At 59.1% G+C, this 25,544-nt stretch overlaps 1 protein-coding gene across 3 annotated transcripts in view; it reads right to left on the bottom strand.

The window, feature by feature from the left end:
- The window catches only part of DIP2C (disco interacting protein 2 homolog C), a 372,928-nt gene that overhangs the window by 182,690 nt on the left and 164,694 nt on the right, over window positions 1-25,544 (bottom strand). The window contains exons 2-4 of one of the 3 annotated variants that reach the window (XM_046011076.1): window positions 11,455-11,526; window positions 9,762-9,929; window positions 1,491-1,601 (exon numbers count right to left, since the gene is read on the bottom strand). In XM_046011076.1, coding sequence (XP_045867032.1) covers window positions 1,491-1,601; window positions 9,762-9,929; window positions 11,455-11,526 — 351 coding nt within the window. The remainder of the gene's footprint in view (window positions 1-1,490; window positions 1,602-9,761; window positions 9,930-11,454; window positions 11,527-25,544) is intronic. The other 2 variants (XM_046011077.1, XM_046011078.1) reach the window with 2 other exon arrangements.

Here is a 25,544-nt window from a genome sequence, read left to right as displayed (position 1 = left end):
TGCGCCCACCACACAGGTCTGTGCGTGCACGGACGTGTGGCTGCGTGTGTGTCTCCCACATATGGGACTCTGTGCCATCAGCGAGTGGTCGTGCCTGTGTGTCTGCTGTGGGCGACCCCGCCCGTCTCCATGCGTCTGCACTTGGGTCTGCTGCACCACACACGCGAATACTACCACGGTCGTACCCGGACGACCGCGGTGACGAGCACTGCACAGTGAGCCGGCAGCGCCTGTGCACGCCTCCCCCCGCCTGTTTGGAGGAGGCCTCTGAGACCCCGAATGAGGACGGGCTCCCCACCCACGCTGGGTGTTCGAACGTCTCTGAAAACAGAAGGTGGAGTTGAGGACAAGCTCCTGCTTCGTTCCATCCTCACAATATCCCCACACGGAGGCATGTGGGCACAGGGGTGGGAGGGCCAAGGGGCAGCCTCGGCCTCCACTGCCTTTCCAGAGCACTCCCGCTCCCCGAGACGGGCCTGGTGCTACAGGGTCTGCCCTCCCCCTCCCCCAGGAAGGAGCCCAGGCAGGAGGTCAAGCACCTTGTCACCCGGTAATGGAAGGAGCCGTGAGACAGAACCAAGAGCATGGTCGACCCTCCAAGCCCCGGCGTGCACGGCCCGAGCTGCCGCATCCCACAGCTCCCGCCCGCTTCCTGTCCGGCAGCATCAAGGATCAGTACGCACCCCCTCTGCTGTAAAAACCAAGCGGGACAGGACTTGTGAGAGCGCTTGCAAAAACAGAGTATGAGCGTCATCTTCTGTCTCTGTAGCAAGCCCCCTCCCCTCCGAACTGAGGTCCCAGCAGCAACACTTACGGATCATTTTCCTTAAAAGCCGTAGTCTAGTCAGGGAAGCAGGAAAAAGCAACTTAAACGCAGATGCTGGGAAAAAAATCTCTCAAAATGTCATTAAAATATTAATCGTCATACAAGCTCTCTGACGAGAGAAATTAATGGGACACAATTAATGACCGAAATCTAAGCCAGCCAAACCCGGGTGACGGCCGCAGCAGAACGGAGTTACCAAGACAGCGTTCCAGACACAAAGGAAACAGAACACAGGAAAGTTTACAGATTTCCTTTTTCGAAAACTACTTGGAAAACAGAAATCCTGGGAATAAAAGAAAAGGAAAAAAATTATACTCACAGCCAAGAAAATACAAAGTAAAGCCACATGCTGAGTAGTAACACTTAAAAAACCCCAAAATTTGGCTCATGAGAGATTACTGTTCTGTTGTCATGAAATTCTAAATAGCAGACGTTACCTTCAAACATGTGAGAAAAGCTACTGTTTACTGCGTTCTGACGTGTACCCAGGGGGGTGTTTGTGGGGAAGCAGGATGTCGTCACCTGTGGTCACGCAGCCCGAGGACACCGAAATGTACCCCACACCCCCTCCCCCCCACAGGACACGCACCCACTCGTCCTCTTCACCATCCCCGTCACCATCACAGACCGGGGAGCAGTGACCTCACGCCCACGGGTGCCTTACCTGACCGGTAGCGCTCATCTCGTGACCCTGAGGACCTCCGGCGGTGATAGCGCGTGGAAGGAGCAGGAGTGACAGGAGCCCGGCGCTCGGGAGGCAACGCCTGATCCACCCCTGGGTTAAGGGAAACAGCGGAGTGAGGTAAGGCTTTACCCGGCGGCCCAAGTCCGTCCGTGGGGTAACATCACTTGGTAGAATGAAGCAGCAAGTCAGGGACATCATGGACACAGAGCAGGAAAGGGAGGAGGGTCCGGGCAGGGGGAGGCTCGCGCCGACACGGCAGCCCGTACAGGCCCCGCACCGGCTCCCCTGCCCGCACACGTCTGCGCGGATGGGAAAGGGGGAGCCCACGGAATCGAGCTACGGTCTTCTCCACACGACACACGTGCAGAAAGGGTTATGCTCATTCTTGAGGAGATTTAGTGACACTCGTCACGAAGTTACCTTTACAATACATCCCACAGGGTATCTTAATGATCCAGCTCGGGGGACCAGGACTGTGCAGAGCCACCTTCGCTCACACAGTTTCTAACTCTGAAACCCACTCCCTCCGAGGCGAAGGGACTGGAAAATCTCATTTCCACCCGGCTGTGACGAACTACCTGACGGGATAAATGGTCAGTTAAAATGGCTCTGATGGTGTTTGTCAAGAGCGGACCTAGGTCTGGCGACGACGATATGGTGACACGTGGGCTCTCTAGCAGCGAGGGGCAGCATCGCCCCAAGACTGAGTAGGTACGGCAGGAACGGTCTCCTGGTGCTGGCTCAGGAGTGAGGAAACTCGGGGCACTGGGCATCCAACAGTAACTGCTGCGTCTTCAGAAACGGACGGCCACACCTGGCGAGGAGGTCACCAGTGGTCGCGTTATAACCAAAACCGTTTCGTCTCTGTTTCCACGATGGCCCCACGAGGGCTGTTTCTAGGAGCGGTGTGACGGTTTCTTGTGCTGCTGACGGCTGCACGCACTCCTTCCTTTAAGCAGGCTCCACACTCAGCGTGAGACCCGAACTCACGACCCTAAGACCAACGGTCTCATGCAGGCAGACCCAGGCAGGCGCCCCGCAGCACCCCCGCTCCTGTTGGCATGTTTGTGGCCCGTGACGGGGTAGGTTACCCAGCTGCCACCCAGTTCCCTGCCCTAGAACTGTGCTCGCCGACACGCATCCCTCGACGTCAAGACACAGCAGCTCACAGCTGCCAGACCTCGTCCAGCTAGAGTCTGCAGGTAACCTTTAAAAACCACTCTTTTTCTTCAGATGCACAGAATTTATGAAACCGAGGAGTACTATTAAGTCACAAAGAAAAGTGGTGTCATTCGGTACTTACAGTCGTGTCTACAAACAAGACCTTATGATCCCTCGTAATGGCCCGTTTTAGACAACACACGACCTCTCACAAGAGCCCAGCCGTGCCCAGCCGTTGGCAGGATCACAAGTCAGCGCTGGGCTGCGAATCCCCTCCTGACTTTTCCACTACTCCTGGGGGAGTATTTCCATCTTTGGGTTCCACCATCTTGGTTTTCAACAGACTTCCCGCTAATTCCTTCAGAATATCCCAACAGAAGTGAAAATCCTTCCCAACACTCTCTCCCCGTGGGCCATCCCTGACCACCTGGGGACAGTCTTTTAGTTCAGTATTCTGTTTCCCCGAAGACCCTTCCCGTGGACCCCTCCTGCTCTAATCCGGGCCGGCTGGTCCAGACCTGCTGCATGGCCCCCACACGGCACCCCTGGAACTGGCGTTTGCCCAGACGTCTAAGCAGAATTACATGGAAATTTGAAATTTTAAAAATTTGTATAAAAATGTGTATAAATCAATTTATTTGAAAGTTATGTGCATTCATTGCCAACGACTGGTGAGAAGTTAAATGTCGTTCCGATGTGCACTGAGCGTGAACAATCCGTGTTCTCCTCTGTCGACTTTCACAGCGTTTTCTTTACTCCCAGCGAGGGGCTGTGAGCCAGCGTCCTCCTGTGGGGGGGTTGTCACAGACCCGCCTCCAACAAGCGCATCTTCTACCCGAGCCATCCATCTCCCCGAGGAGGAGACCCCTGCTCTCCTGGCTTGTGAGTTAGTGCAGAGGCGTCCGTCATCTGTGGCTGGAGCTGTTGTCCCTCTCTGGCGCACATGCTCAGACTCAGTGTCTTGTACCCCAAACTGCGAGGTTCTCGGGTCCATTTCTCCAGAGAACAAACATTTCTGGGGGAGTGGGGGAGATCGGGGTCACCTGCTTCCTGGATGCCAAGCCTCGTCCTCTCCCTCACGGTGCCCATGAGATCAGCACCATCTGCTACCCTTGGCACCCCCATCCTTGACCCCATGTAGCACTAAAACCCGTCCGTTTCTCGCCCTCGTCCGTCCCGTGGCTTTACCCTCCGTCCGCTGGCAGACATCTCGGTGCGGTTCTGCTCCATGTTCAAGCTGCCGCAGTTAAACAGCGCCTGATTCTTACCCACAGCCAAGTCCGCGGGCCTCTCACAGACCGGAGAGTCAAACACGGCCCCGGGAATTCCCTTAACCTTCTGCCGGCCCAGGACCCTGGCTGGCCACACACTTCCAGCGACCGCAGGCCCCGTGCACAGGCCAGGGCCTCCTGCACCGGTCCTCAGCCAATTCCGCACGCAAACACGGACGTCCACGTCCAAAGGCTGACGCGCACGGCTCATAGCACAAGGTTTAAGAGAAACGAGTTAACTAACAAAAGGAGAACAGCTTCGCCAGCTCCCGGCAACAGGGCACTGTAAAGAACTAAAACGTGGGTGTGCACACTTCCATCACTAATCCTCACCCGCCCTCACTGCGAACGAAGTCTGCAGCAGCTTCAAGCATGTTCCGACGAGGAAAAGCCTCCGTCCAACGCGCCGCCCCTCCAGATGGAATTTCCCGCCTGTCCACACCGGGGGCCCGAGGCCGCGCGCAGAGGGCTCTCTCCTGTCGCGTGTAAGGCAGAACGAGAACACGAATCAGTACAGGAACACACAGAGCTCCGGACGCTCCTGCCACAACTGAGAGCCAGGTCTTGGGACCGCCGGAGGGCGGTGGCAGCGCGTGGGGACCGGCTCTGAACAAGAACACCGGAAGGGGAGGGTCTCAAGGGAGGTGGTGACCCTTCAAAACACACGAAGCCAGCGGGCCAAGATCAATCCCTCTTCGGGAACAACGTGGCGGGGACGGAGAGCGGCTGTGTCCCTCGCTTACGAAGCACCGTGTGGCAGACGGCAACGCAGCCTCAGGTCCCACGTGAATCGAGGGACAGAGCACCAGGGACACACGCTCCAGAGCCGGCACCATCCGTCACCCTGAGCCTCAGTTTCCCATCTGCACATAGTCCTGCCATGCTAAGTAGCCCCGGAATGCTCACAGCAGCCCCTTCCCTCGCCGGCGCGCTGGGAGCCCCATCCTCAGGGTGGAGAGGTCGCAGGCTATTGGGCTCTGTGTGCTGGCGCAGTGACCACTGTCACACGGGCAAATCTGACTGGTCCCTTGAAGAGAAGCAGCCTTGTGATCTCACCGCCAAACAACACATGCCCCGGTGACCTTCTCAGGACAGATGCTGCCCAGGAACGAGATCGGGGCAGCGGACGGCTGCGAGGTCGGCAGACAACGGCACGGCCCTCGAATTCTTACTCAGGAGGCAGCCGGTCAGGAGCCGGGACGTCTGTGTGCTCGTCTCCCCCAGCAGTGCTGCCCCGGCCACGGGGGCCTCGGGGGGCTCCTGACCAAACACCAGGGTCTTCCTGGCATGAGCAGGGCCCTGTAAGGCTCCCGCCAGGCGTCCGTACAAACATGGCCTTCGGGGAGGCTTCTGTTTCCCTCGAGACCCCAAAGGGGCTTGGGAAGAAGGAACCCAGGAGCCCAAGAGGAAAGAGGAAGGGGCCAGGCAGGGGGATGGTAACCCAGGCCAGGACCCCGGCGCTCTGCCAGCAACGACCTCAGACAGCCACACACGGGTCCATCCCAGTTTCTTCCAACACATGATGAAGAAAGGACTCCCCAGAGAAAATCCCTCACAACGCAGAGCGGTCCCCTGAGCAACGCGCCGACTCCAGGACCAGACCCGGAAACCACGGCGAATCTCACGCTCACCAGGAACGTGGCCCCGGGGCTCTGGGGCCTGGACATGCCACAAGCTTCAGGCCAGGAGACCTGCCGTGTAGACCACCCTCGCTGACTCAGGAAGTCAAATGTTCTAGGAAACATCAAGACTTCCAAATTCAGATAGCGAGGGAGATATATGAGAAAGTAGTAGTTTTCCACGTGTTTTCGAAGGAAACTGCGAAGGATTTTGGAAGATAACTTCCATAAACGTGCATCTGGAATTCAAACCAAAGACCTGGATCTAAATTCTGGTCTTACTCTTAGCCCGCATGGAACTGAGCAAATCCCTTAGCTTCTGCGTACGCTGGGGAGCAGGTGCGGACACGGCCACGTGCGAGTGGCGTCCCCGGGCCCTGGCTGGAACCTCTCGGTCCTGCGTCCTTGCGTTCAGCACCCGCAGAGCCCGGGGCCCAGCGGGGCTCACGGCATCTCCGGGCTCCCACACACGTGGTCCTGCCTCAGGCGCCTGGGGAAACCGCGGAGGGCTTTCCCGTATCCCCGGTCTGCACAGAAGCGATGTCTGAACCGTCCCCCGCTCTTCTGGTACCGGACAGACTCTCACGGCAGCACTTCCTTCCACGGTCAACGCCATCGAGCCTGTCACTACACCGTGTGCGTGCGGACGGGGAACCTGCCGCATCTGCTTCGCACGGACTCGGGCCAGAACACGCACAGAAAGAAATCCCCTCCCCTCCACAGCGGCCCTGACCGTCAGCCCGACTCCTGCCTCTGCCTCTCATGACCGAAGGCCTCGCCGAAATCTGTACGAAACTGCTAACCATATTCCCGTCAACAAATTTCAGTTTATTAGGGACTCATTTCGTGGAAAAGTGCAGAAGATCGGGAACTTTAGGGAGCTCGACGTGCACCCAGCGCTCACTCTTTGTTCCCCGAGGAACAGAAGCTCGGAGGGAAGCACGCGCGAGGTTAGGAGCAGGGTCGCAGACGCCTGTGGGTTTCCGATACCCACACGAGCCTGTTCCAAAGCGGACGACTTCCTCGCTGCCCAGGCGGACACTCAGATCCCGCTTCCAGCTCTGCTCACGTGGCAGAAGCTTACACGGGACACGGCTTCGCATCCTCACCCGCCCCATCACCACCGGTCTCAGGAAGCGGCCGCCCAGCTGGCAGGACACCACTGGGAATAACACGAAATCCACATGACCGAGACCACAGCAGCGTGTGCGGAAACAAGAGTCCAGCAGCAGGACCCGGGTCGTCCCCTCCAGCCGAGGATCAGTTCCTACAGTAGGTCCACCTGGAAACGATTCATGCCGAGTCACACACCGGCAACCTGATTCAAGGACCCATTTTCTCTTCTGGGGTTTATGCGCCTGACACCCTGTGCATCACGACCAGACGGCACGACGGGACCCCTGGCAGAGGCGGCCCCAGGTCGGCTGCTGTCCCTCAAGCCCTAGCGGGGATGGGCTCATGGGGCTTCCAGGCCCGGGGCTGAGCTCTAGGGGACCCTAACTCCTGCTGCGGAGTGAAGACATGGACCTGGCGTGCGGCGGGCACCGGAGGGGCAGAGGCCCAGCCCGCAGCAGCTCGGCAGACCGAGGTGCCCGCACATGCTCTTCTCTGAGGCCCAGTCGCACCTGCCCGCGGTCTGCGTCCTCCAGGCCAGACGAGGATGGGTGTCATCTTCCGGGGCCCAGAGCGGAACAGCACGCAGACACGCTGCTTCGGGCCTCGGCGGGGCTGGCTCCGGGTATTCCCCGCCCTCAGAGCCGGAGCTCCAGCACCTGTCGCACACTCCAGTCGGGAGGACACCGGGCAGGACCCTACCTGCCACCAGTAGGGCTGTGACGGGGCGGCAGATGGTGACTGGTCCATCCTTCCGCAAATCTCTGAAGGCGCCGACCTCCTCGGGGGCGAGCTGGGCGTGGAGCCGTCCGACACTCGCCCACTGTCCGGCTGCGGCTGCGCGACCGTGGCGGGAGTGTGGTGAGGAGCGGCTCCAGAGGGCCTGTCCTGACCCCAGGCATCCCTGCAGAAGGGACCCGGGAATCGGGCTCTGAATGACGCACAGAGGCAGGCAGAGGGCACAGGCGGGTGCAGAAGGCCGCCCCACCACGAGCGTGGGATCGTCCGGCAGCCCGCAGGTCCGCGGAGCCGAGGAGGGCCAGGCGTGCCGTGTGCAAAGTCCTTCTGACGCGGCTCGGCTGCACTCTGGCGGGGCCAGCCGCCTCCCTGAGCAGAAGCAAACGTGGCCACTTCACCCTCACCAGGAAAGGCCTCTCTGCCGAGGTGGCCAGTCCCCAGGGAGAAGGAGGGAAGCACAGACTCGCCCTCCGGTCTCGTAACTGCGATCCACGGTTCCCATAACGCTGTCGGGAAAGTGAGACAGCATGGCGTGGCTGGGCCCTACGGGGACCACCATCCACGGAGAACCGCCGTGGGGTCGTGGGGACAGACTCTCCTGACATATGCGCTGTGGGCCAGGGACTCTGGCACAGGGAAGTCTCGCCATCTAGGTAACGGGGGAACGTGATGATACGGCCTCGTCCCGGGAGCCGCGGACACCCGGTCATGGGAGCCAGCGCGGGCACAGATGTGCCCGCAGAGACCGGCAGCACTGGGTCTGCGTTCTGTTCTTAAAGTTTATCAGGCTGGAGATTAACGAACGAGACATCGCAGACAGGGACCCGGACAATGAGTCGTTCTTAAGTAATATTTCCCCCTTGAAAATGCTTGTTAGTGTGTCTTCCTGACGTCTTTTCTGTCTCCCAGAACAGTTTTTGCCTCCAGATTCAGGGATGCACTCAACATTGCGCTCCGCAAAGACAGCCTGTCTTTGGGGGCACCTGGTACCTCTGGGCGTCCAGAGAGGGAAACCAGGAGACAGACGCTTCCAGAGCACGTCCCCTGGGACAGGCTAATGTGCGGGACTCCGACCCGAGTGCTCACAGACGCCCATAAAAGCCACTCCAGTTCAGAACTGTGTGTCCCAAATGGCATCTTAGAAATGGTTTTAGAATACCTCCTGGAAGGGTTAATCTTTTCTCTGACAAATAATGTTAAAAAAAGGTTCACAAAACACAACGGCCTTATAGGAACGCACTCATCAGGGTAAGGGGACTGGCCACGCAGACGCTTCTCCTGAGATCCTGTCCCCAGAGTGTCACGTCTCCGACTGAGCACGTCGGAAAAGCAAGCTCGGTCTCTGCGCCCCTGGCTCTCAGGCTGCTTCCCCGAGTTCTACAGTGTGAACGATGGTTCACACGCTCTCTCAGAAATAACGACTCGCCGTGAACACCACCGAACAGGCTGGGAATCTGCTGTCCAGAGCCTCGAACCGCGGGGAACCTGTCTTCCCTTCCTAGGGTCTTGGGGGGGCCAGGACCAAGGACCCCAGAGTAGCGTCCCCAACGCAGACCGTCTCCTCCTCGCGTCTCAGTCAGGTGCGGGGGCTCCCGTGAACCATGAAGCAGACCCCACAGCGAGAGCCCGAGTCCGCAGCTCTCACCCACCCGCCCCTGTCAGCTGGCCGGGCCGAGAAGACGAGTGGGAGCCCCAGTGCGGCGCCTTCGAGACCGAGGCCAACCCTACAGTCCACTTAGCTCTTTATTTCTTCAGGGCTTTCAAATATCGGCCTTCCTGTGGGATACAGCCCTACAGGTAAACCTAAAGCGTACCAATGCTCATTCTCTTGTTCTACTGAAAGAGGTGCTAACCTCATTTTTTGAGCTTCTTATATTCAAAACTCGGCCACGAAAGTCCCTGTGGCCTCTGAGCAGGCTCGTGGCCTCGGAGAACACACCCTCGACCTCAGGCTCGATTTCCCTCTTTCCCTTTGCAAACGGGATCCCTAGCCCGAGACTCCCTCGTCGACCCGGGCGCCCGGGGTAGCGCAAGACCTGGCAGGGCCACAGGATGATGGGATCTGCCGCCTTCTAGGTTTTCTAAGCGGTGTTCCAGCAGGGAAAACAGGTGTTAAGACACGGCATTACACCCTCAGAGAGGAGACTCAGAACGGGCCCCGAGGCCGCGCCACAGCCAGGGCGCAGGGGCTGGAATCCGCCCAGAGACCCAGGGCGGCGTGTTCTCGGGGAGCAGCGCGAGCCCGTGGGAGGCCGGGGCTCACCGCGAACCCCTCCTGCGCCAGCCCCTGCCCACACGGGAGTGGCGGCTGCCGTCCTGCAGGGTCTCTCTCTGGGGAGGACGCTCACCGAAGCGAAAGTAAAACAGCGGCCGGTTCCCCGCGGTGCTGGCCACCCGCTCTCGGCCCGCGGCTTCTCGGATGTCGCACACCCCGATGTTGCTGGTGCGCGGTGCTCTTCCCGGGGCGCCTTCACCGTGCTGCAGCCTGCAGCGGACCAGGGCAGCTCCGTTCGCTGCTGTAACAAGTTGAGAAAGACTCATTAATGCAAACTTGCGCTTCTGAAAACTTTGTTACAGCACTGAGCAGAGCTGCCGCCCCATGCAGAATAGCACAACGCACCATGCGACACGGGCCCCCCCCACGCCCCACGCACGGTCAGCCTCGGCCTCCACGCCGCCCGCGGCTCGGCCCGCATCCATCTGCCCGCGGTGGGTGAGTCACAGACACTCAGAGCCCACGAGGTCGAGAGTCCCCCATGCGCCCCAGCAGCCCCGGTCAAAGATGCGGCAGCACCGCTGCCGGGAGGAGTCCCCTGCCTGGCCTCGGAGACGCTGTGAGCCTGGCGGTCCCGTTGGCAGACCGCCCAGTCCTGTGCCTGCGTCTGCGTCTGCTCCGAAAGCCTTCCACGCGCGGCCGTCAGCCAGCCACGCAGCGGACTCGCTCTCAATCCACTGAACGGCACGGAGCTCCCCCTTCCAGAAGCAAGACACCGGGAAAACCCAGCCACGGGCTAGCAGGCCCCCGCGGCACGTCCGCCTCCACCGTCATCCTCTCAAGCATCAGGCGAAGCAAGGAAGATACCCAAATTCAAAACAAAACCACCAGCACAACAGAGAGCCACCTGCCAAGTCAGGTCCCTGGAGTGCGCGCTGGAGGAAGCACCCCTCCCCGTGCTAATGGGACATGAGCAGGGGCGTGGGGGAGTGGGGGGTCCGGGAGGGAGAGGGACAGAGTGCGTCTGTGCACCGTGTGCACCCGCAGACCTAAGCCTACCAGAAGCGCTCGCAACAGGTCGTGTCAATGGTGGAAACTAGAGTTTTCAGGTACTACCCTTCTCGTTGAGGACTTGGGTCAGATTTAAGTCACTCCTAAAACCTAGCAGGTGCTCAAGGTCACCTCCAACGGAACGACGCTTCCGTCGGAACTGAAGGGCCAGAACCCCAGCCTGGGAGCGTCTTCCTTTTCCCGGAACGTGCAGAACGTGGTCAAGTGCAGACATCCTACGAACTGCACCCAGGACACACTCGAGCGAGACGGACTTCGTACTTCGGGGAAGAACACGCGGCGTCTTACAACCGCACGTCAGGACACGACCCGCCTGTCTCAAGTCACAGCCCACGCGGGACACTCTGCCTTCTAGATCTGTCCCCTCAGGACAGCAGCCAAAACCCTGGGTTAATTTAAGCTATAGTCAATGTCAATGATTTTTAATTCACTAAACCAGAAGTCATGTTTACATCACAAATGCTCCCACATTTTTTGTTCATAAACAGCATTTTAAAGTAATCCATAGATTCTTGCCTTGTGTAGATGAAAGAAAGACCCATCAGATTTATTAGCACAATTCCGGAAAAGTCCTCTGCGCCTCCCATGTCCACGAGACACACGCACTCACAGGGGAGGCCGGCGTGGCCAGCCCACGTCAGAAGTGTGACCTTCGTGCAGGCGGGGCGTGAGAAAGGATGTGCACTCAGGTGTCACTTGCATGTTACACTTAACTCTTAACTTAGATGCTTTATACACTCATGGAGGGTACGTACTCGGAGGCTGGGGCAGGTAGGCTCCAATGAGTTTCGACCTCTTCTTTTCATATCCTTTTTGGGTGATGTCACCTGGAAGAGACGGAAAGAGACATTCAGAATGGTCTCAGTGACAAGCAGGTCGCTCACCAGACTCCAAGACGCCGCAAGTTAAGTCCTTTGGGTCATCTGTTTGCCTTTTACTTAGAATTCAAAGAAGAAAGCACCTTGTCATTCCCCTTGGCCCTCCCCTGCCCTCAAATAGTCACTTAAGCTACATAAAAACCATTGGTAGGCTTCTGCTTGTCCCAGCCCCTCCCTGCGAGGTCTCCACTCTCAGAGGACCCAGAATTAGAGGCTACGACCTCACTCACACCAGCCGAGCAGAAAGCATTCCAGTCTGCATGGCTCTCGTTAGCTTAGCCAACAACGGACACCACAGGCATCGACGCTGGGGACAGTCACCCAGACCGCTGCTGGTCAATGTCTTCCCCCACTGACCAACCCAGCTGGTCAGGCCCCAGGACACCAAACTTCTGGGGATGCATGAAAATAAGTGACTCAGACTACATGCAACAGGAAACACAACAAGGCAGAGAACGTGGGACCTACGGAAACCCACGGTAGGTGAGGACTGTGCTTAGCCTTAAAGCAGAAACTGAAAGGTGAAAGCCAGTGGTTCTCGCGCAGAAGCGCGAGCTAGCACACCGACGTCCTCCCCAGCGCTCGGGACCAGACAGAGCAGCCCGCAGAACACACGACAGCCTTCTCTGACTGTGCGTGCAAATACACACCAGATCCTGGCTGTGCCCTTGAGTGTTCTGCAACATTTTTCCCCAATATTCTGATCAAACCATCATTCCCGAAAGAGCTAAACACTCACGTGCTAACAAGAGGAGAGCAGATCAGTGAGCGTGTTTTCTAATGTCACATGCTCCCTAAATCTGAGCAAACCGTACAGCACACGGAGCGTCCGCTGGCTGACCCGACAAACTCAAGTCCCACTGTGCCTGCATGTGCACCCCATGAAACACACGCCTCGTTGTAAACAACGGAAGTCTGTGCAAAATGGTTCCCGCTATCAACCAGCCAGCGTTTCCGAGGCTGTGGCAGGTCCACGGGCCACCATCGGCAAGGACGCTACCAGCACGGCGCTCAGTTGTACGCGCACGACCGCTCTGCCCACACCCACTGTCGGCACCGAGGCTGCTCCACCGCTTTTGGAAATGCTCCATCCAATCCCCCATTTTATTTACTCATTTTTAAAGATCTTATTTACTTCTTTGAGAGAAAGAGAAAGCGCACACTCAAGCAGGGGGAGCAGTGGAGGCAGAGAGGGAAACAGGCTTCCCACAGAGCAGGGAGCCCACTGTGGTACTCGATCTCAGGACCCCAGGATCATGACCTGAGCTGAAGGCAGAGGCTTAACCCACTAAACCACCCAGGTGCCCCCCAAGACCCCCGTTTTAAAAGGATGTCTAAAACCTCAACAACCCAAAACCGACGCGCATGTCCACAGTCTGGAGCAGGTGTGCAGTTCACCGGAAAGAGGGAGTGAGTGAGTGCGTTAGGACACCGGCTGAGAAGCGTCAGTCCGGTCCGGGTCACACCCACAACGGCACACCTCCTGACGGGTTAAAGACGGAGCATTTCGCCTTTCGGAGGAAACAGCTAAGACTAATCAGCAGGAGAAGCGCCAGGAGATGTGGGAAGCCGTGTGGTGGGGTGGGACTGTGCGGGGGATGGGCCAGGGGTCAGAAGCACACAGGCCCCCCCAGGCTGCTTCAGGCCAGCCCACCTGAGCACAGGGGACGTCGAAGCTCCCAGTCCTGCTCACAGACAGGCGGAAACTCTCTGCTCCTCCACGAGGTGGTGGACGCCCGGGGCTTCTCCCAGCCCCAGCAGCCCTGAGAAGCACCTGCCGCGGGCTCCCTGCGGGCTCCCTGTCCCGCACTGTTCGAGCCGCCCCCACCACTCTCTGAGCGCAGTGCCCGCGAGGAAGCCAGTGCACTTCCATCTCCCTCTTCCTCCGTGGCTCGGGGCGGCACTTCCCCGGTTCAGAGCCCGTCTGCTCCCTTCGAGGGAAAGGCTGCGACACTCTGGATGGGAAGAGGAACGTGCAGCCGAGGGCAGACAGCGGGGCCGCAGCGGTCCTGACTGCCCCGAGCACGAGGCAGACACTGCTGTTTGCCTGCCCTGCCTGCCCCTCCCCCGACCCTTCCCCGGGCTCCCAGCAGCTCCGCACGATTCTAGGCCCCAGTCCCAACGTGGGTAAGCCAGCACCTTTCACGGTTGCTCTGCACCCAGAATTCAGCTCACATTTTTAGGAATGTCTCAGAGGGGGCACCTGGCTGGCTCAGTCATTAAGCATCTGCCTTGGGTTCATCTCATGGTCTCAGGGTCCTGGGATCAAGCCCCACATTGGGCTCCCTGCTCAGCAGAAAGTCTGCTTGTCCCTTGTCCCTCCCACCCCCCCTGCTTGTGTTCCCCCTCTCTCTAACAAATAAAACTTTAAAAAAAAAAAAAAAAGAAAGAAAGAAAAAAATCTCAAAGGAACACATTAGTATGGGGGCAGGAGGTCCTTAATTTTTGGCATGGGACAACCTCAAAGAAAACTCAGTTTTTACTGTCTTACTTGAGGAAGCTCCAATTATCAAGACCTTAGGCCTCAGGAAAACAGGACTTTTCCTGGTGAAACCAGAACTGTGTGTGGAACTGGAAGAGGTCAGAGTTGGCTTCTCAAGGGCACATTCGCACAGGTCCCTAACCCCACACGGCCCCTAAGACCGCACAGGTCCCCGACCCCACACGGCCCCCAAACCTGCACAGGCTCCCCTGCACAGGTTCCTGCCCCCTACAGGTCCCTGACTCCACACAGCTCCTGACCCCACACAGGTCCTCGACCCCACATGGGTCCCTGACCCTGCACGGCCTCCAACCCCACATAGGTCCCCGACCCCACACAGCCCCTGTCCCTGTATGGCCCCTGACCTGCTCAGCCCCTGACTCCACACAGGTCCCTGACCCCGCACCATCCCCAACCCCGCACAGGTCCCCAACCCCGCACGATCCTCGACCCCGCACGGCCCCCTGACCCCTTATGGGTCCCCAGCCCTGCACAGCCCCTGACCCTATGTGGTCCCTGACCCTGTTCAGCCCGACTCCACACAGGTCCCTAACCCCCGATCCCACACAGGTCCCTGACCCCACACCGTCCCCAACCCCACATAGGTCCCTGACACTGCACAGCCCCCAACCCCGCACCAGTCCCCAACACCGCAGAGCCCCTAACCCCGCATGATCCCCGACCCCACACAGGTCCCCAACCCCGCACTGGTCCCTGACCCCACACAGGTCCAGCCCCGCATGATCCCCGACCCCACACAGGTCCCCAACCCCGCACTGGTCCCTGACCCCACACAGGTCCAGCCCCGCATGATCCCCGACCCCACACAGGTCCCCGACACTGCACAGCCCCCAACTCCACACACCCCCGACCCCATGCAGCCCCTGACCCCACGCAGAAAGGGCTGGGCAGCAGGAGGCGTCTGAGCTTCCAAGCGCCGAGTCTCATGCCCTCCCCCCCACATAGGGAAACCATGCTCGGAAGCTGGCAGCTTGCAGGGATTTCCAGCTTCCGCTCTCGGAGCCCAGTCTGCCAAAGGCCCTTCAAACCCACAAGCAGGAAAGATAGTTTTTACTAAACAACTTCATGCAGATCAGGGGTCGCCGACTCCACAACCGTCTGTGGACTGTTCCTGCCGGCGACCTGCTGGCACCGAGCCACACTCCCTCGCACACCACCCGGCCTGCCCAGGCACACGAGCCTCCTGGCCGCCGTCCCTCCAGGACCTGCCGTCCCCGGGACAGCGCGTCTCACAGGCGAGAGCAGGCAGGAGGGTGCTCGTGTTTCCCAGCCGGGGCCCCAGAGAGACACAGAAAACACTCAGACCAAATCCCCAAAGGCCACCCTAGAAGTCGCACCCAGGACCGTCTGCCCCGCCCCTGCCGGGTCACGCTCCTCTCAGGGCCGCTGGGCCTTGGGGCGCTCTCGTCACGCCGCCTGGACGGCTGTTTCGGGCTGGCATCTGTCACGCGTTCAAGCAGCTGCTCCTCCAACCCAGGGCGCGGCGCTGTCAGGGGCCACCGTCCCGCAGAGCCAAGCCGAAGCCCTGCTGGCTCACGAGCCGGCGCCGGCCAGACAGGGTGTGTGTGCACCCGCGGGGCAGACCCAGGGTCCCCGCGGGGGCTCTCCCCAAGAGCCCGGTATTAATGTGTGGAGACGACAGCCGGAGCATGTGCCCCCACGAGCCCCCAGCGCCCGTGGCAAGGGGCCAGGGTCACTCGGGGCTGAAACTCCCTCCTGCTCGTCCCCTGCACGCGCAAGTCCGTGATGTTCAACGGCGCACGTGAGCATCTGTAGACGGCGGCCCCACGGGTTAGCAGTGACACCGCCCTCTGCACACAAGCAGACCCGCGAGCACGGGGCTCTTCCATTCTGCCCTTCATTCCGGGCCTCCGGTGAGTGTTTTTGTGCAGGTGCGTTGTGAGAGCAAGGGTGGACAGACAGAAGAAAGACGGAAGGGCAGACGATGGACAGAGGGAAAGGATGGACCTCAGCTCTGCACACAGCTCTGCCATCCTGGACCACTCCCAGGCTCCGCCCCAGGCTGGCCTGCAGTCAGGGCCGTGACGTCTCCGGGGCAGCACAGCTGCTCCATCACCTGCCACCAGGTCAGGCTGAAGGATCGATGGGCGCCCCCTCCCCCTCAGCCTGGAGCTGCTGCGCCCACAGCCGTCTGAGAGAGGGGCCGTCCTCCCTGTCACTTCTCTAAGCAAGAGTTTATTGAATGTCTGTGGTTCCCCATGGACTGTCTGCGGCCAATGGCAGGCTCGAAAGACCATGTTAACGTGCAGGGACCCCAACCACAGGACTCTGTACTCGAGTTTTCAGCACAAAGCCCCCAAACGGCACATTTCCATGCTTCTGAGCTCAGGACACCTGCCACCCAACACCCTTTCATTTCAGGAGAAAGACCGAAAAGTGCAGAAATCATCTCTCCTCCGTGAGCAGAACGTAAAAGCAATCCTTTGAAATGCTTTTCACTTTATCAAAAATATGTAAATTATTATCCTCTAAGAAGCTTCTTCCTACTTAAAATTCAGCAGGAGAAACCACAGTCACGTGTTCTCTTACAAAGAGAAAAGATCTGCAGACAGGTCCTAAATTTAAAATGAAAACCCAAGGAAAGCAAAACCACCAGTCCACAGCCGAGTAACACTGAGAAGGGGTCAGTCTTCTCCCCTCTGGAAGGAAGCACCCTCCTCCTTGTACCGTGGCCCGGAGCTCCAGGCCAACCCTGAGTCCCAAAAAGGGAAAGCCAAGCAGACGCCAGATTGAAGTGGACACTGCAGGGCCCCATCTGTCCGAGCTGGCCTCACTCGGGAAACCCGGGCCCCAGGGATCTGAGCGGAACCAGCCGCGCGGCGACGCCTGCCTGAGATGGGAAAGCACAACGGCCACGGCCTCTCCAGGTGACTGGCCGCGTGCCACTGACCCAGAGCAGGTCACGTGCCACAAGCTACCTCCACGCTGGGATCCGTCCGGGGAAACAACCAGCCTGGCGGGACGCTTTCCGTTCCTGGCATCAGGAGTGTTTCTTCATCTGAAGCTGGCACGAAGGCTTTATGGAACAAAGCAATCATTCCCATGTTTGGAACTGCACCGCCGTCAGGAGCCTTCTTAACGTCCCTCTGAGCCGATGGCTTTATAAGGCACGAGGGCACCGAGGACGGCCCCTCCCTCAGGCGCCGCAGCTGCAGGCGTGGTAGCCAGCTCTGCGCCGAGCTCTTCTTACAGGACGACACTGTGACGTCCGTGCACATGCCCACCTGCTCAGGAGTGGAAGCAGGAGGAAAAAGTGAGACCCTCCTGTCCCCAAACACCACTAGGGACCCTGCAAGGTCAGCTCCCCGCCCTGGGCTTCCCTTTCTCATTGATAAAATACTGGTAGGGACGCCTCCTACCCACCCCCACAGAGGAGACCATGAAGCCATGGCACAGGGAAGCTCTCTGGAGTAGCAGCAGGAAACCGCGTCTGACACCCACAGACACTTCCCGGTCTCTGTGATACGTCCATGCGGAGAGGGACGCCGAGGCAGCGAGGCACCCAGGCAGGGCTCCTGCCCCGGAAACGCGCATACCCAGCATGGCCCATGGGTGGCCACTGGAAAGGACCCTCCAGGGACAGGGGGGTCAAAGACAGACCATCTACAGAAGCTCCAAAAACTCTGAGCAAACCCAGAACCGAACCCTCGCGGCGGCTTCTCTCCTCTCCCTGACACCGCCACCCCGGGTCAACCATCCCCCTTCATCGGGACAGCCCCTCACAGTCCGTGACCTCCTGCCGAGCACATCCTCCCTCCACTTGCAGCCAGACTCGCCTATCATGGCAAGAGCCGCAGCCCAGGAGCCCCAGGACGGATGAGACCATGCCCGCCAGCAGCGCCCGCACATCCTGGCAGAGCCCAGCCCGCGTCCGCCGCCACGCCTGTCCCTGTGCCAACACAAGGCTCTCCCCGGATGCCAGCCAGACGCACGGCTACGGCTACAGCCTTCAGTTCTTCTGAGGGGGAGGCCACACTTGCAACGTGTAATTCAGAAATTCAAATTCCATAGGGGAACTCTCACGACGACAACTGGGACAATTATAGATCCTTTCGTGTGAACGCAAAGTCACTAAGGCCTGTTTAATGCTCAGTGCGATGGGAATCCTCAGGACGACCACCGACTGGCACAGTTAGGACTTCCATGGGAATGACCAGAAAACTCGTTCCGGCATTCGGTTAATGCCATGACCACAAAGAAAAATACCACAACTGTACCACACCGAGTCACTCCCCAGCCCTAGCCAGTGAGGCCCAGAGCCGATCACTCGAGGTCTTACTTTAAGCATCATCCTGTGTCCCCGGGGCTGTTTGCCTCGGTTTGTCTGGAGCTCCAGTTGTAGGAAGGATGAGAGGAAACCCGGTTTTCTCCGAACACGAAAGGCGTCCGCGCAGCCCCGCAGACAAGCGCCCAAGCCGCGGATGAGCAGGGAGCTGGACCCTGACCAGCCCCACGCCGGGCTTGCCAAGAATCGCAGTGGAGCCTGTTAGACCCTCGGGTGCTGATGGCCTCCCACGGAGGACGCACGGGCCTTCTCCACCAACAGCAAGGCCTGCCCAACGGCCCAGAGCACTCCATCTGCTCTGACCACATCTGCAAACCGTTGAAAGAAACAAGTGCTCTGTCTAGGTATTTCCTGCGCCGAGAGATGCCTCCCGCAGAGGACAGCAACCGTACGCGCCAGGCGCCACGTCCTCGGAATGACCACATGAGTCTGAAACGAAGCCGTTTCCGGTTCTCAGACGGGACCCACAGCGGCAGAGCCCGAGCTTGGCTGGAAAGTGGGTTGTCCTTGCCACCATCACCTTGTGGGAACACTCGCGTACCATGGGCACCACGGGGAAAGGAGTTTGGTGGAGCAACACTGTCTTCTCCCAACGCTTTACAGACTTACGCCGGGTCTAGTGCGGGTCCTACAACGTCCGTCCGCTCTGAAGATCCAGACAAACCCGACGCGTGCGGGCCAGCCACCCAACATCCCTCACGGAGGCAGGACGGGAGCTTGCCCGTGCGCGTCCCTGGGAGGGGTCAGGCGTGGTTCCCCGACGGGTCACAGAGTGCGGGGAATGGACTTCCCCAAGCAAACCACACACTGGGAGGGGAATCTCGAAACGTAAGTGCCACGAGACCGGTTCTTCAGGAACAGGTCAGGAAGGGGAGGCGTCCGGAGAGGTACATGAACCCTGCTCTTCCTCTGCTCTCCGGCCGAGTCAGGTCCCTGCCACCGGTCTACGGACACGTGATCTCGTTGCTACCACTCTCTCGGCCCGTGGCACCAAGGGCAGGGAATGAGGGAAGACACATACAAACTCTCGTGTCCAAGAAAGGTTCCTGGCTGTGACGTGACCGACATCACCTGGAGGCGGATGCTCGGTGCCTGGGCCTCAGGAGCCAGCAAAGCGCCCCCGCAGACGCTCACGCGTGGGTGCAAGCCCGCCCCTCTCCTTGGAGAAAGGAGCCGCACCGCCCCCCACATTCAGCTGGAGCACAGCACAGCACAGCGTCCCTTGGACCTCCCGGAGACACGGACTCTAAGGGGAGTCGGGGAACGGCTCAGCCGGCCCCCACCGCCAAGGCTCTCACCCGCACCTGGTCCTGACCTACAACTTGGCGACGGCAGGCGAAGGCCGCTGAGCTCTACGCCCGTCCGCTCCTCACCCGGCGGACGCCTGCTGACCCCCACGCTGTGCAAGCGGTGCAGGCCCGTGCGGCAGGAGACCGTGCCCCACCACTCAACGTTTGCTCCGCGGGAGGTTGTCAGTTCTGCTTCCACTTTTGAACCTTCTTTAAAGGTGAAAATAAGGGCACCTGGGGGCTCAGTCAGTTAAGCGTCCGGCTCTTGGTTTCTGCTCAGGTCATGATCTCAGGGTCGTGAGATCGAGCCCCATGTCAGGCCCTGTGCTCAGCTGAGAGTCTGCCTGACATCCCGTCCCTCTGTCCCTCCCCACGGTGCACTCTGTCTCCAAAATAAATAAACAAATCTTTAAACAAACAAAAAAAGGTGAAAACAAAGGAGTGACCAGGTCAGTGATTCCAGTAACATTCTTATATTGTCCCGTCTGGCCAAGAAACGGGAAACACCACCAGAGGCACGGCTTGTCCGGACAGAGCGAGAACGGCTGCATCTGACCCCCCGCCCACTGGTGTCGAGATACAGAATGAGAATGAGAGGACTCAGCATGGTTTGTGTTCAAGGAAAGAGAAAACAGTATCTTTTGAAAATTTCATGTATTTATTTGAGAGAGAAAGAAAGAAGGACGGCCAGAGTGCAAGTCGGGGAGGGAGCAGAGGGGGCAGCAGGTGTCCTGCTGAGCAGAGAGCCCGATGCGGGGCTCGATCCCAGGACCCTGAGATCATGACCTGAGCCGAAGGCAGATGCTTCCCTGACGGAGCCACCCAGGCGCCCGAGAAAACATAATCTCGACAACATTCCCAAGGATTTCTTCGGCTCTTCGCCTCCTGTTCAGCTGGAAAGGGAGCTGCACTTGGACGGGTCCGTCCCAGAGACTGAGGCCGCACAGCTAACATGGCTTCACTCCTTTCCAGAAGACTCTTCCCACCCGTCCTCCCCGTAAGGTCTTTGCGAAGACTCTCCGCCCACCTGAACAGTCTGCAGCCGGTCACGGCTCTGTCTGGACCCGCACCAGGGACTCGGCCTAAACCTGCGCGTCGCTCCGTCAAAGCCAAGTCACAAGGCACATTCCCACCGCGAGTGTTTCACCCGAGAGCAACAGCACAGGTTCCAGAGCGAGCTTTCCGGAGACAGTTGGCTCCTCTGTCTGGGGAGCAGAACTGCTTTATCTTTGTGAGCGAAGAGGCCGTCGCACGGGAAGACCTCCCCTTGGCGTCCGGCTAGCACGGGGACCGCACACCCCAGCCACCCCCCCGGTGTCCGGCCGGCCCGAGGAAGAGCGAACAACAGAGAATTCTTGCCCCCGGCCCCAGGCCGCCTGCGAACGCTCACCAGTCGCAGCCGGGCAGACATCTGTTGGAGAGTTCTGCAGAAGACGCAGACCACAGGAGCCTCACAGCGGCCGCAGGAGGACAGCTACCGTGAGGAGCGGGTGTTTGCTCCCACAGCCCCGGTCAGAGCTGCTTCCCGAGCCCCTCACGCCACAGGCGAGCCCTCGCAGACCCTGTGTCCTGCTACATACACTGTGGGGCCCGGCACTGAACGGGGAGGATCTCATCACCGGCATCCGCGTGAGGGCCACGTCGGTGAGAGACGAAGAGAAACAGGTCCTCAAGCTACAGGAGGCCAGTTCAGAGGAAAACACCCTGGAAACTCTGAGATCGAAACTGTGAATAATGAAACTCTATGCTGGCATTTTGCATTACCTTATTTGGCAACTAAATAATTCAGTGTTATCTTTTTTTTTTAGGAAAGCCTAAAGATTGACAAGAAATTTGGTTCTTTTCAGCTTCGTACTAAAAAGAGGAAACAAGCCGAAATTCCCGCGACACCACACCTTAGGCTTGTGTCCTCCCTCTTCTTGCCAGGCGAACCCGCCGCACCCCAAGGGTTAGGGAGGCTGGGAAAGAGAACGGGGCAGCTCCTTACACTTCAGTTTCTTAACCCTCAGAGCCCCGTTCAGAGCTCGTGAGGACGACTGCTGCTGGATTCAAGGCCATCAGCCTTCCGACATGGGAGCGCGTGACTCGGCAGACCCTGCAGGAGAGCGGAGTCCTAGTCCCGCCCCAGGAGACCAGATGCTCCGGGAACACGCATCCCTGCGTCTGTTCCTGCAACCCGGATGGCGCTCGGGATCCGGGGCCGCTGCGGAGGAGGGAGGGGCCCGGGTACATGGGGAGCCCTGGTGTCATGGCTACCAGGAGCTCCAAGGAGCGGTGACAAGTCCACACTTCTGAAGGTGACCCATAAGCAAGAGGGGGATGGGACACCCATCGACTGCGCAGTCCCTCTGGACGATCACAGCCATGAAAACACGAGCTGGAGACCTGCTGCGGAGAAGACAGGGCCGCCTGGCCCTCGTGAGTGTCCACAGTCGGGGTGAGGCCCGCCGGCTTCTCCGTCTGCTGACCTCCCTTCTCGGCAGCACACCCCCAGCCGGAAAAACGCATCAGGCTTCCCTCATCGCTGTGTCCTGACAACGGTAAGCACCCAAAATCCACACTCAGTCACGGGGATCGTCCCATAATGTATAAAAACACCCATACGCCCAGACTAATAGACCGCGCATGTCCGTTAGGCCCCACAAAATACCGCTCTACAGGGTGAGAAGGACAGGTGAGCTGGCCCGTTTTTCCAAGAAGAGTGAGGGAGCTGCGGCCCCACAGACAGCGCCAGCGTCGCCTGCTGACCCGAGGAGACCGGGAACGGACATGCACGGTGGGAAGTGCGTGGCCACTAAACCCGGAGAGCGGTGGACACCGCTGGGCCAGCATGGACGGGGCCAGCATGGACGGCGCCAGCACGGCCCGCAGTCCAGCCCAGTCCACAGCCGCGCCTCGGGAGACACCTCCAGGTAGACATGCACAACGTTCGGCCCTGACTCGCCGGAGCGCCGTCGCGGACGGACACCCGCCAGGACCCCAAACTCTTTATCCCCCGAACGCAGACTGTAGTCGAAACGGAATCTGAGTGTATGAGATTCTCGAAAAGCAGACGGGCTCAGGGAGGCTCGAAGAAACCACAGAACTGTCTTCCTGCCTTGGGACGGGGAGTCTTACAAAGTCCTACTCAAATTAAACATTAAAATCCTGGGAAGAAACAGCAGTACGTGTGTACGCATGCAATTCTGTGTCTGTGTGTGCACGACTGTACACACGTGGGCGCACGTGTGTGTGTGTGCGCAGGTCCGTGTGCGGGCATGTGCTTGTGTCCCAGTCCACGTGCGTCTTTGTGGTGTGCGCGTGCAGGCGTGTATCTGTGTGCACCCGCACGCATCTCTATACACACGTGTGTGTCTCTGTGTGCATGTGTGTCTGTACACGTCTGTCTCTGTGTGCACGTATGTGCACGTCTGTATGTGTGCAGCTAAACTGAAGCCTTTAAAAAAGTGATTCTCCCTGGATCGTGCCTGTTTGTCAGTTCCTTGGCACTTCCTAGGTAAAGAGAGCCAACGAAGTGCGGTGACCATGCTTAAATCGCTCTAATGAAACAAATTACAGACTCGGTGTCACGAGAAAACCAGGCCGGCTGACACTTTGGCTGCGGCAGGAGCCAGTAACTCCAGGAGGAAAGGGGAGAAAACTGAGAATTTAATTTACACTTTGGAATAGCTCAGGAAACCAGCCCCGTAACAATTACTGCATGAACCACAGAGCACCGGGGACCGCGGCACCTCGGGACACAGGAGACAGGCACTCTGGACACCTGCCTGCTGCCCACGTGCCTCCTGCACACTGCACACCCACGGTCCCCGCACGCCTCACACGCACGGTCCACGCTTGCTCCACACATGCCCCACACACGACCCTCAGCGCCCCGCACGTGCCCTACACCCCAGCAGTGAGCATGGGAGACCAGCCCCAGCAGGCTCGGCTCGCCCAGCCGCAGCAGAACCACGCACACATTGGAAGACACACTCTGGGGCACCCCGGTGGCTCAGTCGGTCGAGCGTCAGGCTCTTGGTTTCGGCTCAGGTCATGATCTCAGGGTTGTGGCATCGAGCCCCGTTCTCTGTGCTCAGTGGGGAGTCCCCCGAAGACTCTCTCCTCTCCGCTGCCCCTCCCCTGCTCACTCTCTCCCTCCAAAATAAATAAAATCTCTAAAAACACGCTTCTGAAGGCATTATGTGGAAAAATAAACTCAAATGAGCTCAAAACACAGCCACACTCAAGTCCTGACAGTGTGTTGGGACGGGACCACCACGGTCCACCTGTCTCCATAGCAGGACCTTCCCTACCCCCAGCGTCAAATTCTGATTACAATTACGTGTGTTTTCAAGGGAAAGTGACATGAAGACGAATGGGTCATTACAAAATTGTGAGGGCTGAGAACCAGGAAAAGAACACAAGTGGGGAGAGGAATGCGCCTGTCAATAGGGGCCACACGTAAACCATTTAAAATGTCCCCAAATGAGAGAAGCAGAAGGCGAGAAAGAGGAGAGACACAGCAAAGGAAAAGCAGCCGTGGCGGAGCAGCCGCTGTGAAAACTCATGGTCCTCCTCCCAATTCGTCCCAGGGACACGTGTCACCAAGACCTTGGTCCTCCCCTTCCTGAGGAAGGGATGGTGGCATCACAGGGCCAAAAGGAGGTCCACAGGGCTGGCACAGGACGCGGCCGGGCTGCCTCTGGGATGCAGACACAGAGTCCTCGGGAAGGAGACGAGCTCTGTCTCCTCACCCAGCCCCACGGAACACCCAGAGAACCACGCAGAGCCGTCGTGGTGTTCACAGCCCTCGGACCCTCCCACTACCTGGTGATGGGCCAGGCTCAACCCGGTCTCTCCCCTTCCTGCACAGCTGGACCCCGGTCCCAGCTGCTTCCACGCTCAGGCGTGTGCCAGGCGTGTGCAGGTGTGGCTGTGAGGCCGGTCGGCTTCATCAGACAGGCGGTGACGCCGTGATGGCTGACGAGTGGCTGCAGCCTGAATGCAGAGCCCACCACAAAGGTGGAGGATGGACCCTGGGCCCCCAGCACCTGGCCCCACAGGCATGCCTCAGGCCACCGGCCAGCCAAGAATTCCACAGGAGCTGGAGTCAGGCTGTTGAAATTCTGGGACTTGTCACAGCAGCTAGAGTGAGGAAAACTCTCCCAAAACCAGTGATCTTTAACTAGACGCTCACCGTGTGACAATACTTCAGACACCGGGGACTGGAGATCAAACACGCCTGAGCACAAGCCCCGTCCAGTCACTGGCAGGACTTGGACTCACCGCCTCTCTTCCCCGATGGATCCTGGACGCAGAACAGGCACAGTGTCCTTGGATCCATGCAGGGTCCCGATGGCACCTCTCCAGGGAGATCCCTCCGCTGCTCGGGGGACGGTCGCCGATGCAGGCGGTGTGGGACCCAGGGTCCGAATGCTGCTGGTCTGACCCCGAACTCAGGAGCTCAGGCTCCAGGACATAAAGTCCTTCCTCGGGTGCCTGGAGAACCTGCACTTTGGTTTTTAGTCCTTCGCGAAGGAACGGAAGACAAATCGGGAAATACGTTAGCTGAAAGGGAAAACGCTGTGCTACCGAATTCCAATCCAGTAAAGGCTCCGTCACCACCCCCATGGGTTGCCAGTTTCAAAGCCCTTCAAAGGCCTCACTTGTCTCCCGCAGCTCAGTGCCGAAGGCACTGCCAACAGATAATAGACCGGCAGGTGGAGGGCGGGCATCTCCCTCACCAGCGCTTTCCCACACGAGCACTCGGGACGGGCGGACAAACGCACGGAAGGTGGACACGGCGACCATTAGCCACCCGCTGCGCTCGGGGCTGACGCCCACATCGGGCCCTGAGCCGAAGCCCGACCCGCCCACCCTCACACAG

This window comes from Meles meles, chromosome 7 (assembly GCF_922984935.1).
Source record: "Meles meles chromosome 7, mMelMel3.1 paternal haplotype, whole genome shotgun sequence".
NCBI lineage: Eukaryota > Metazoa > Chordata > Mammalia > Carnivora > Mustelidae > Meles > Meles meles.
The sequence above is the reverse complement of the archived record's forward strand: the minus strand, read 5'-3'. Positions and strand labels throughout refer to the sequence as shown.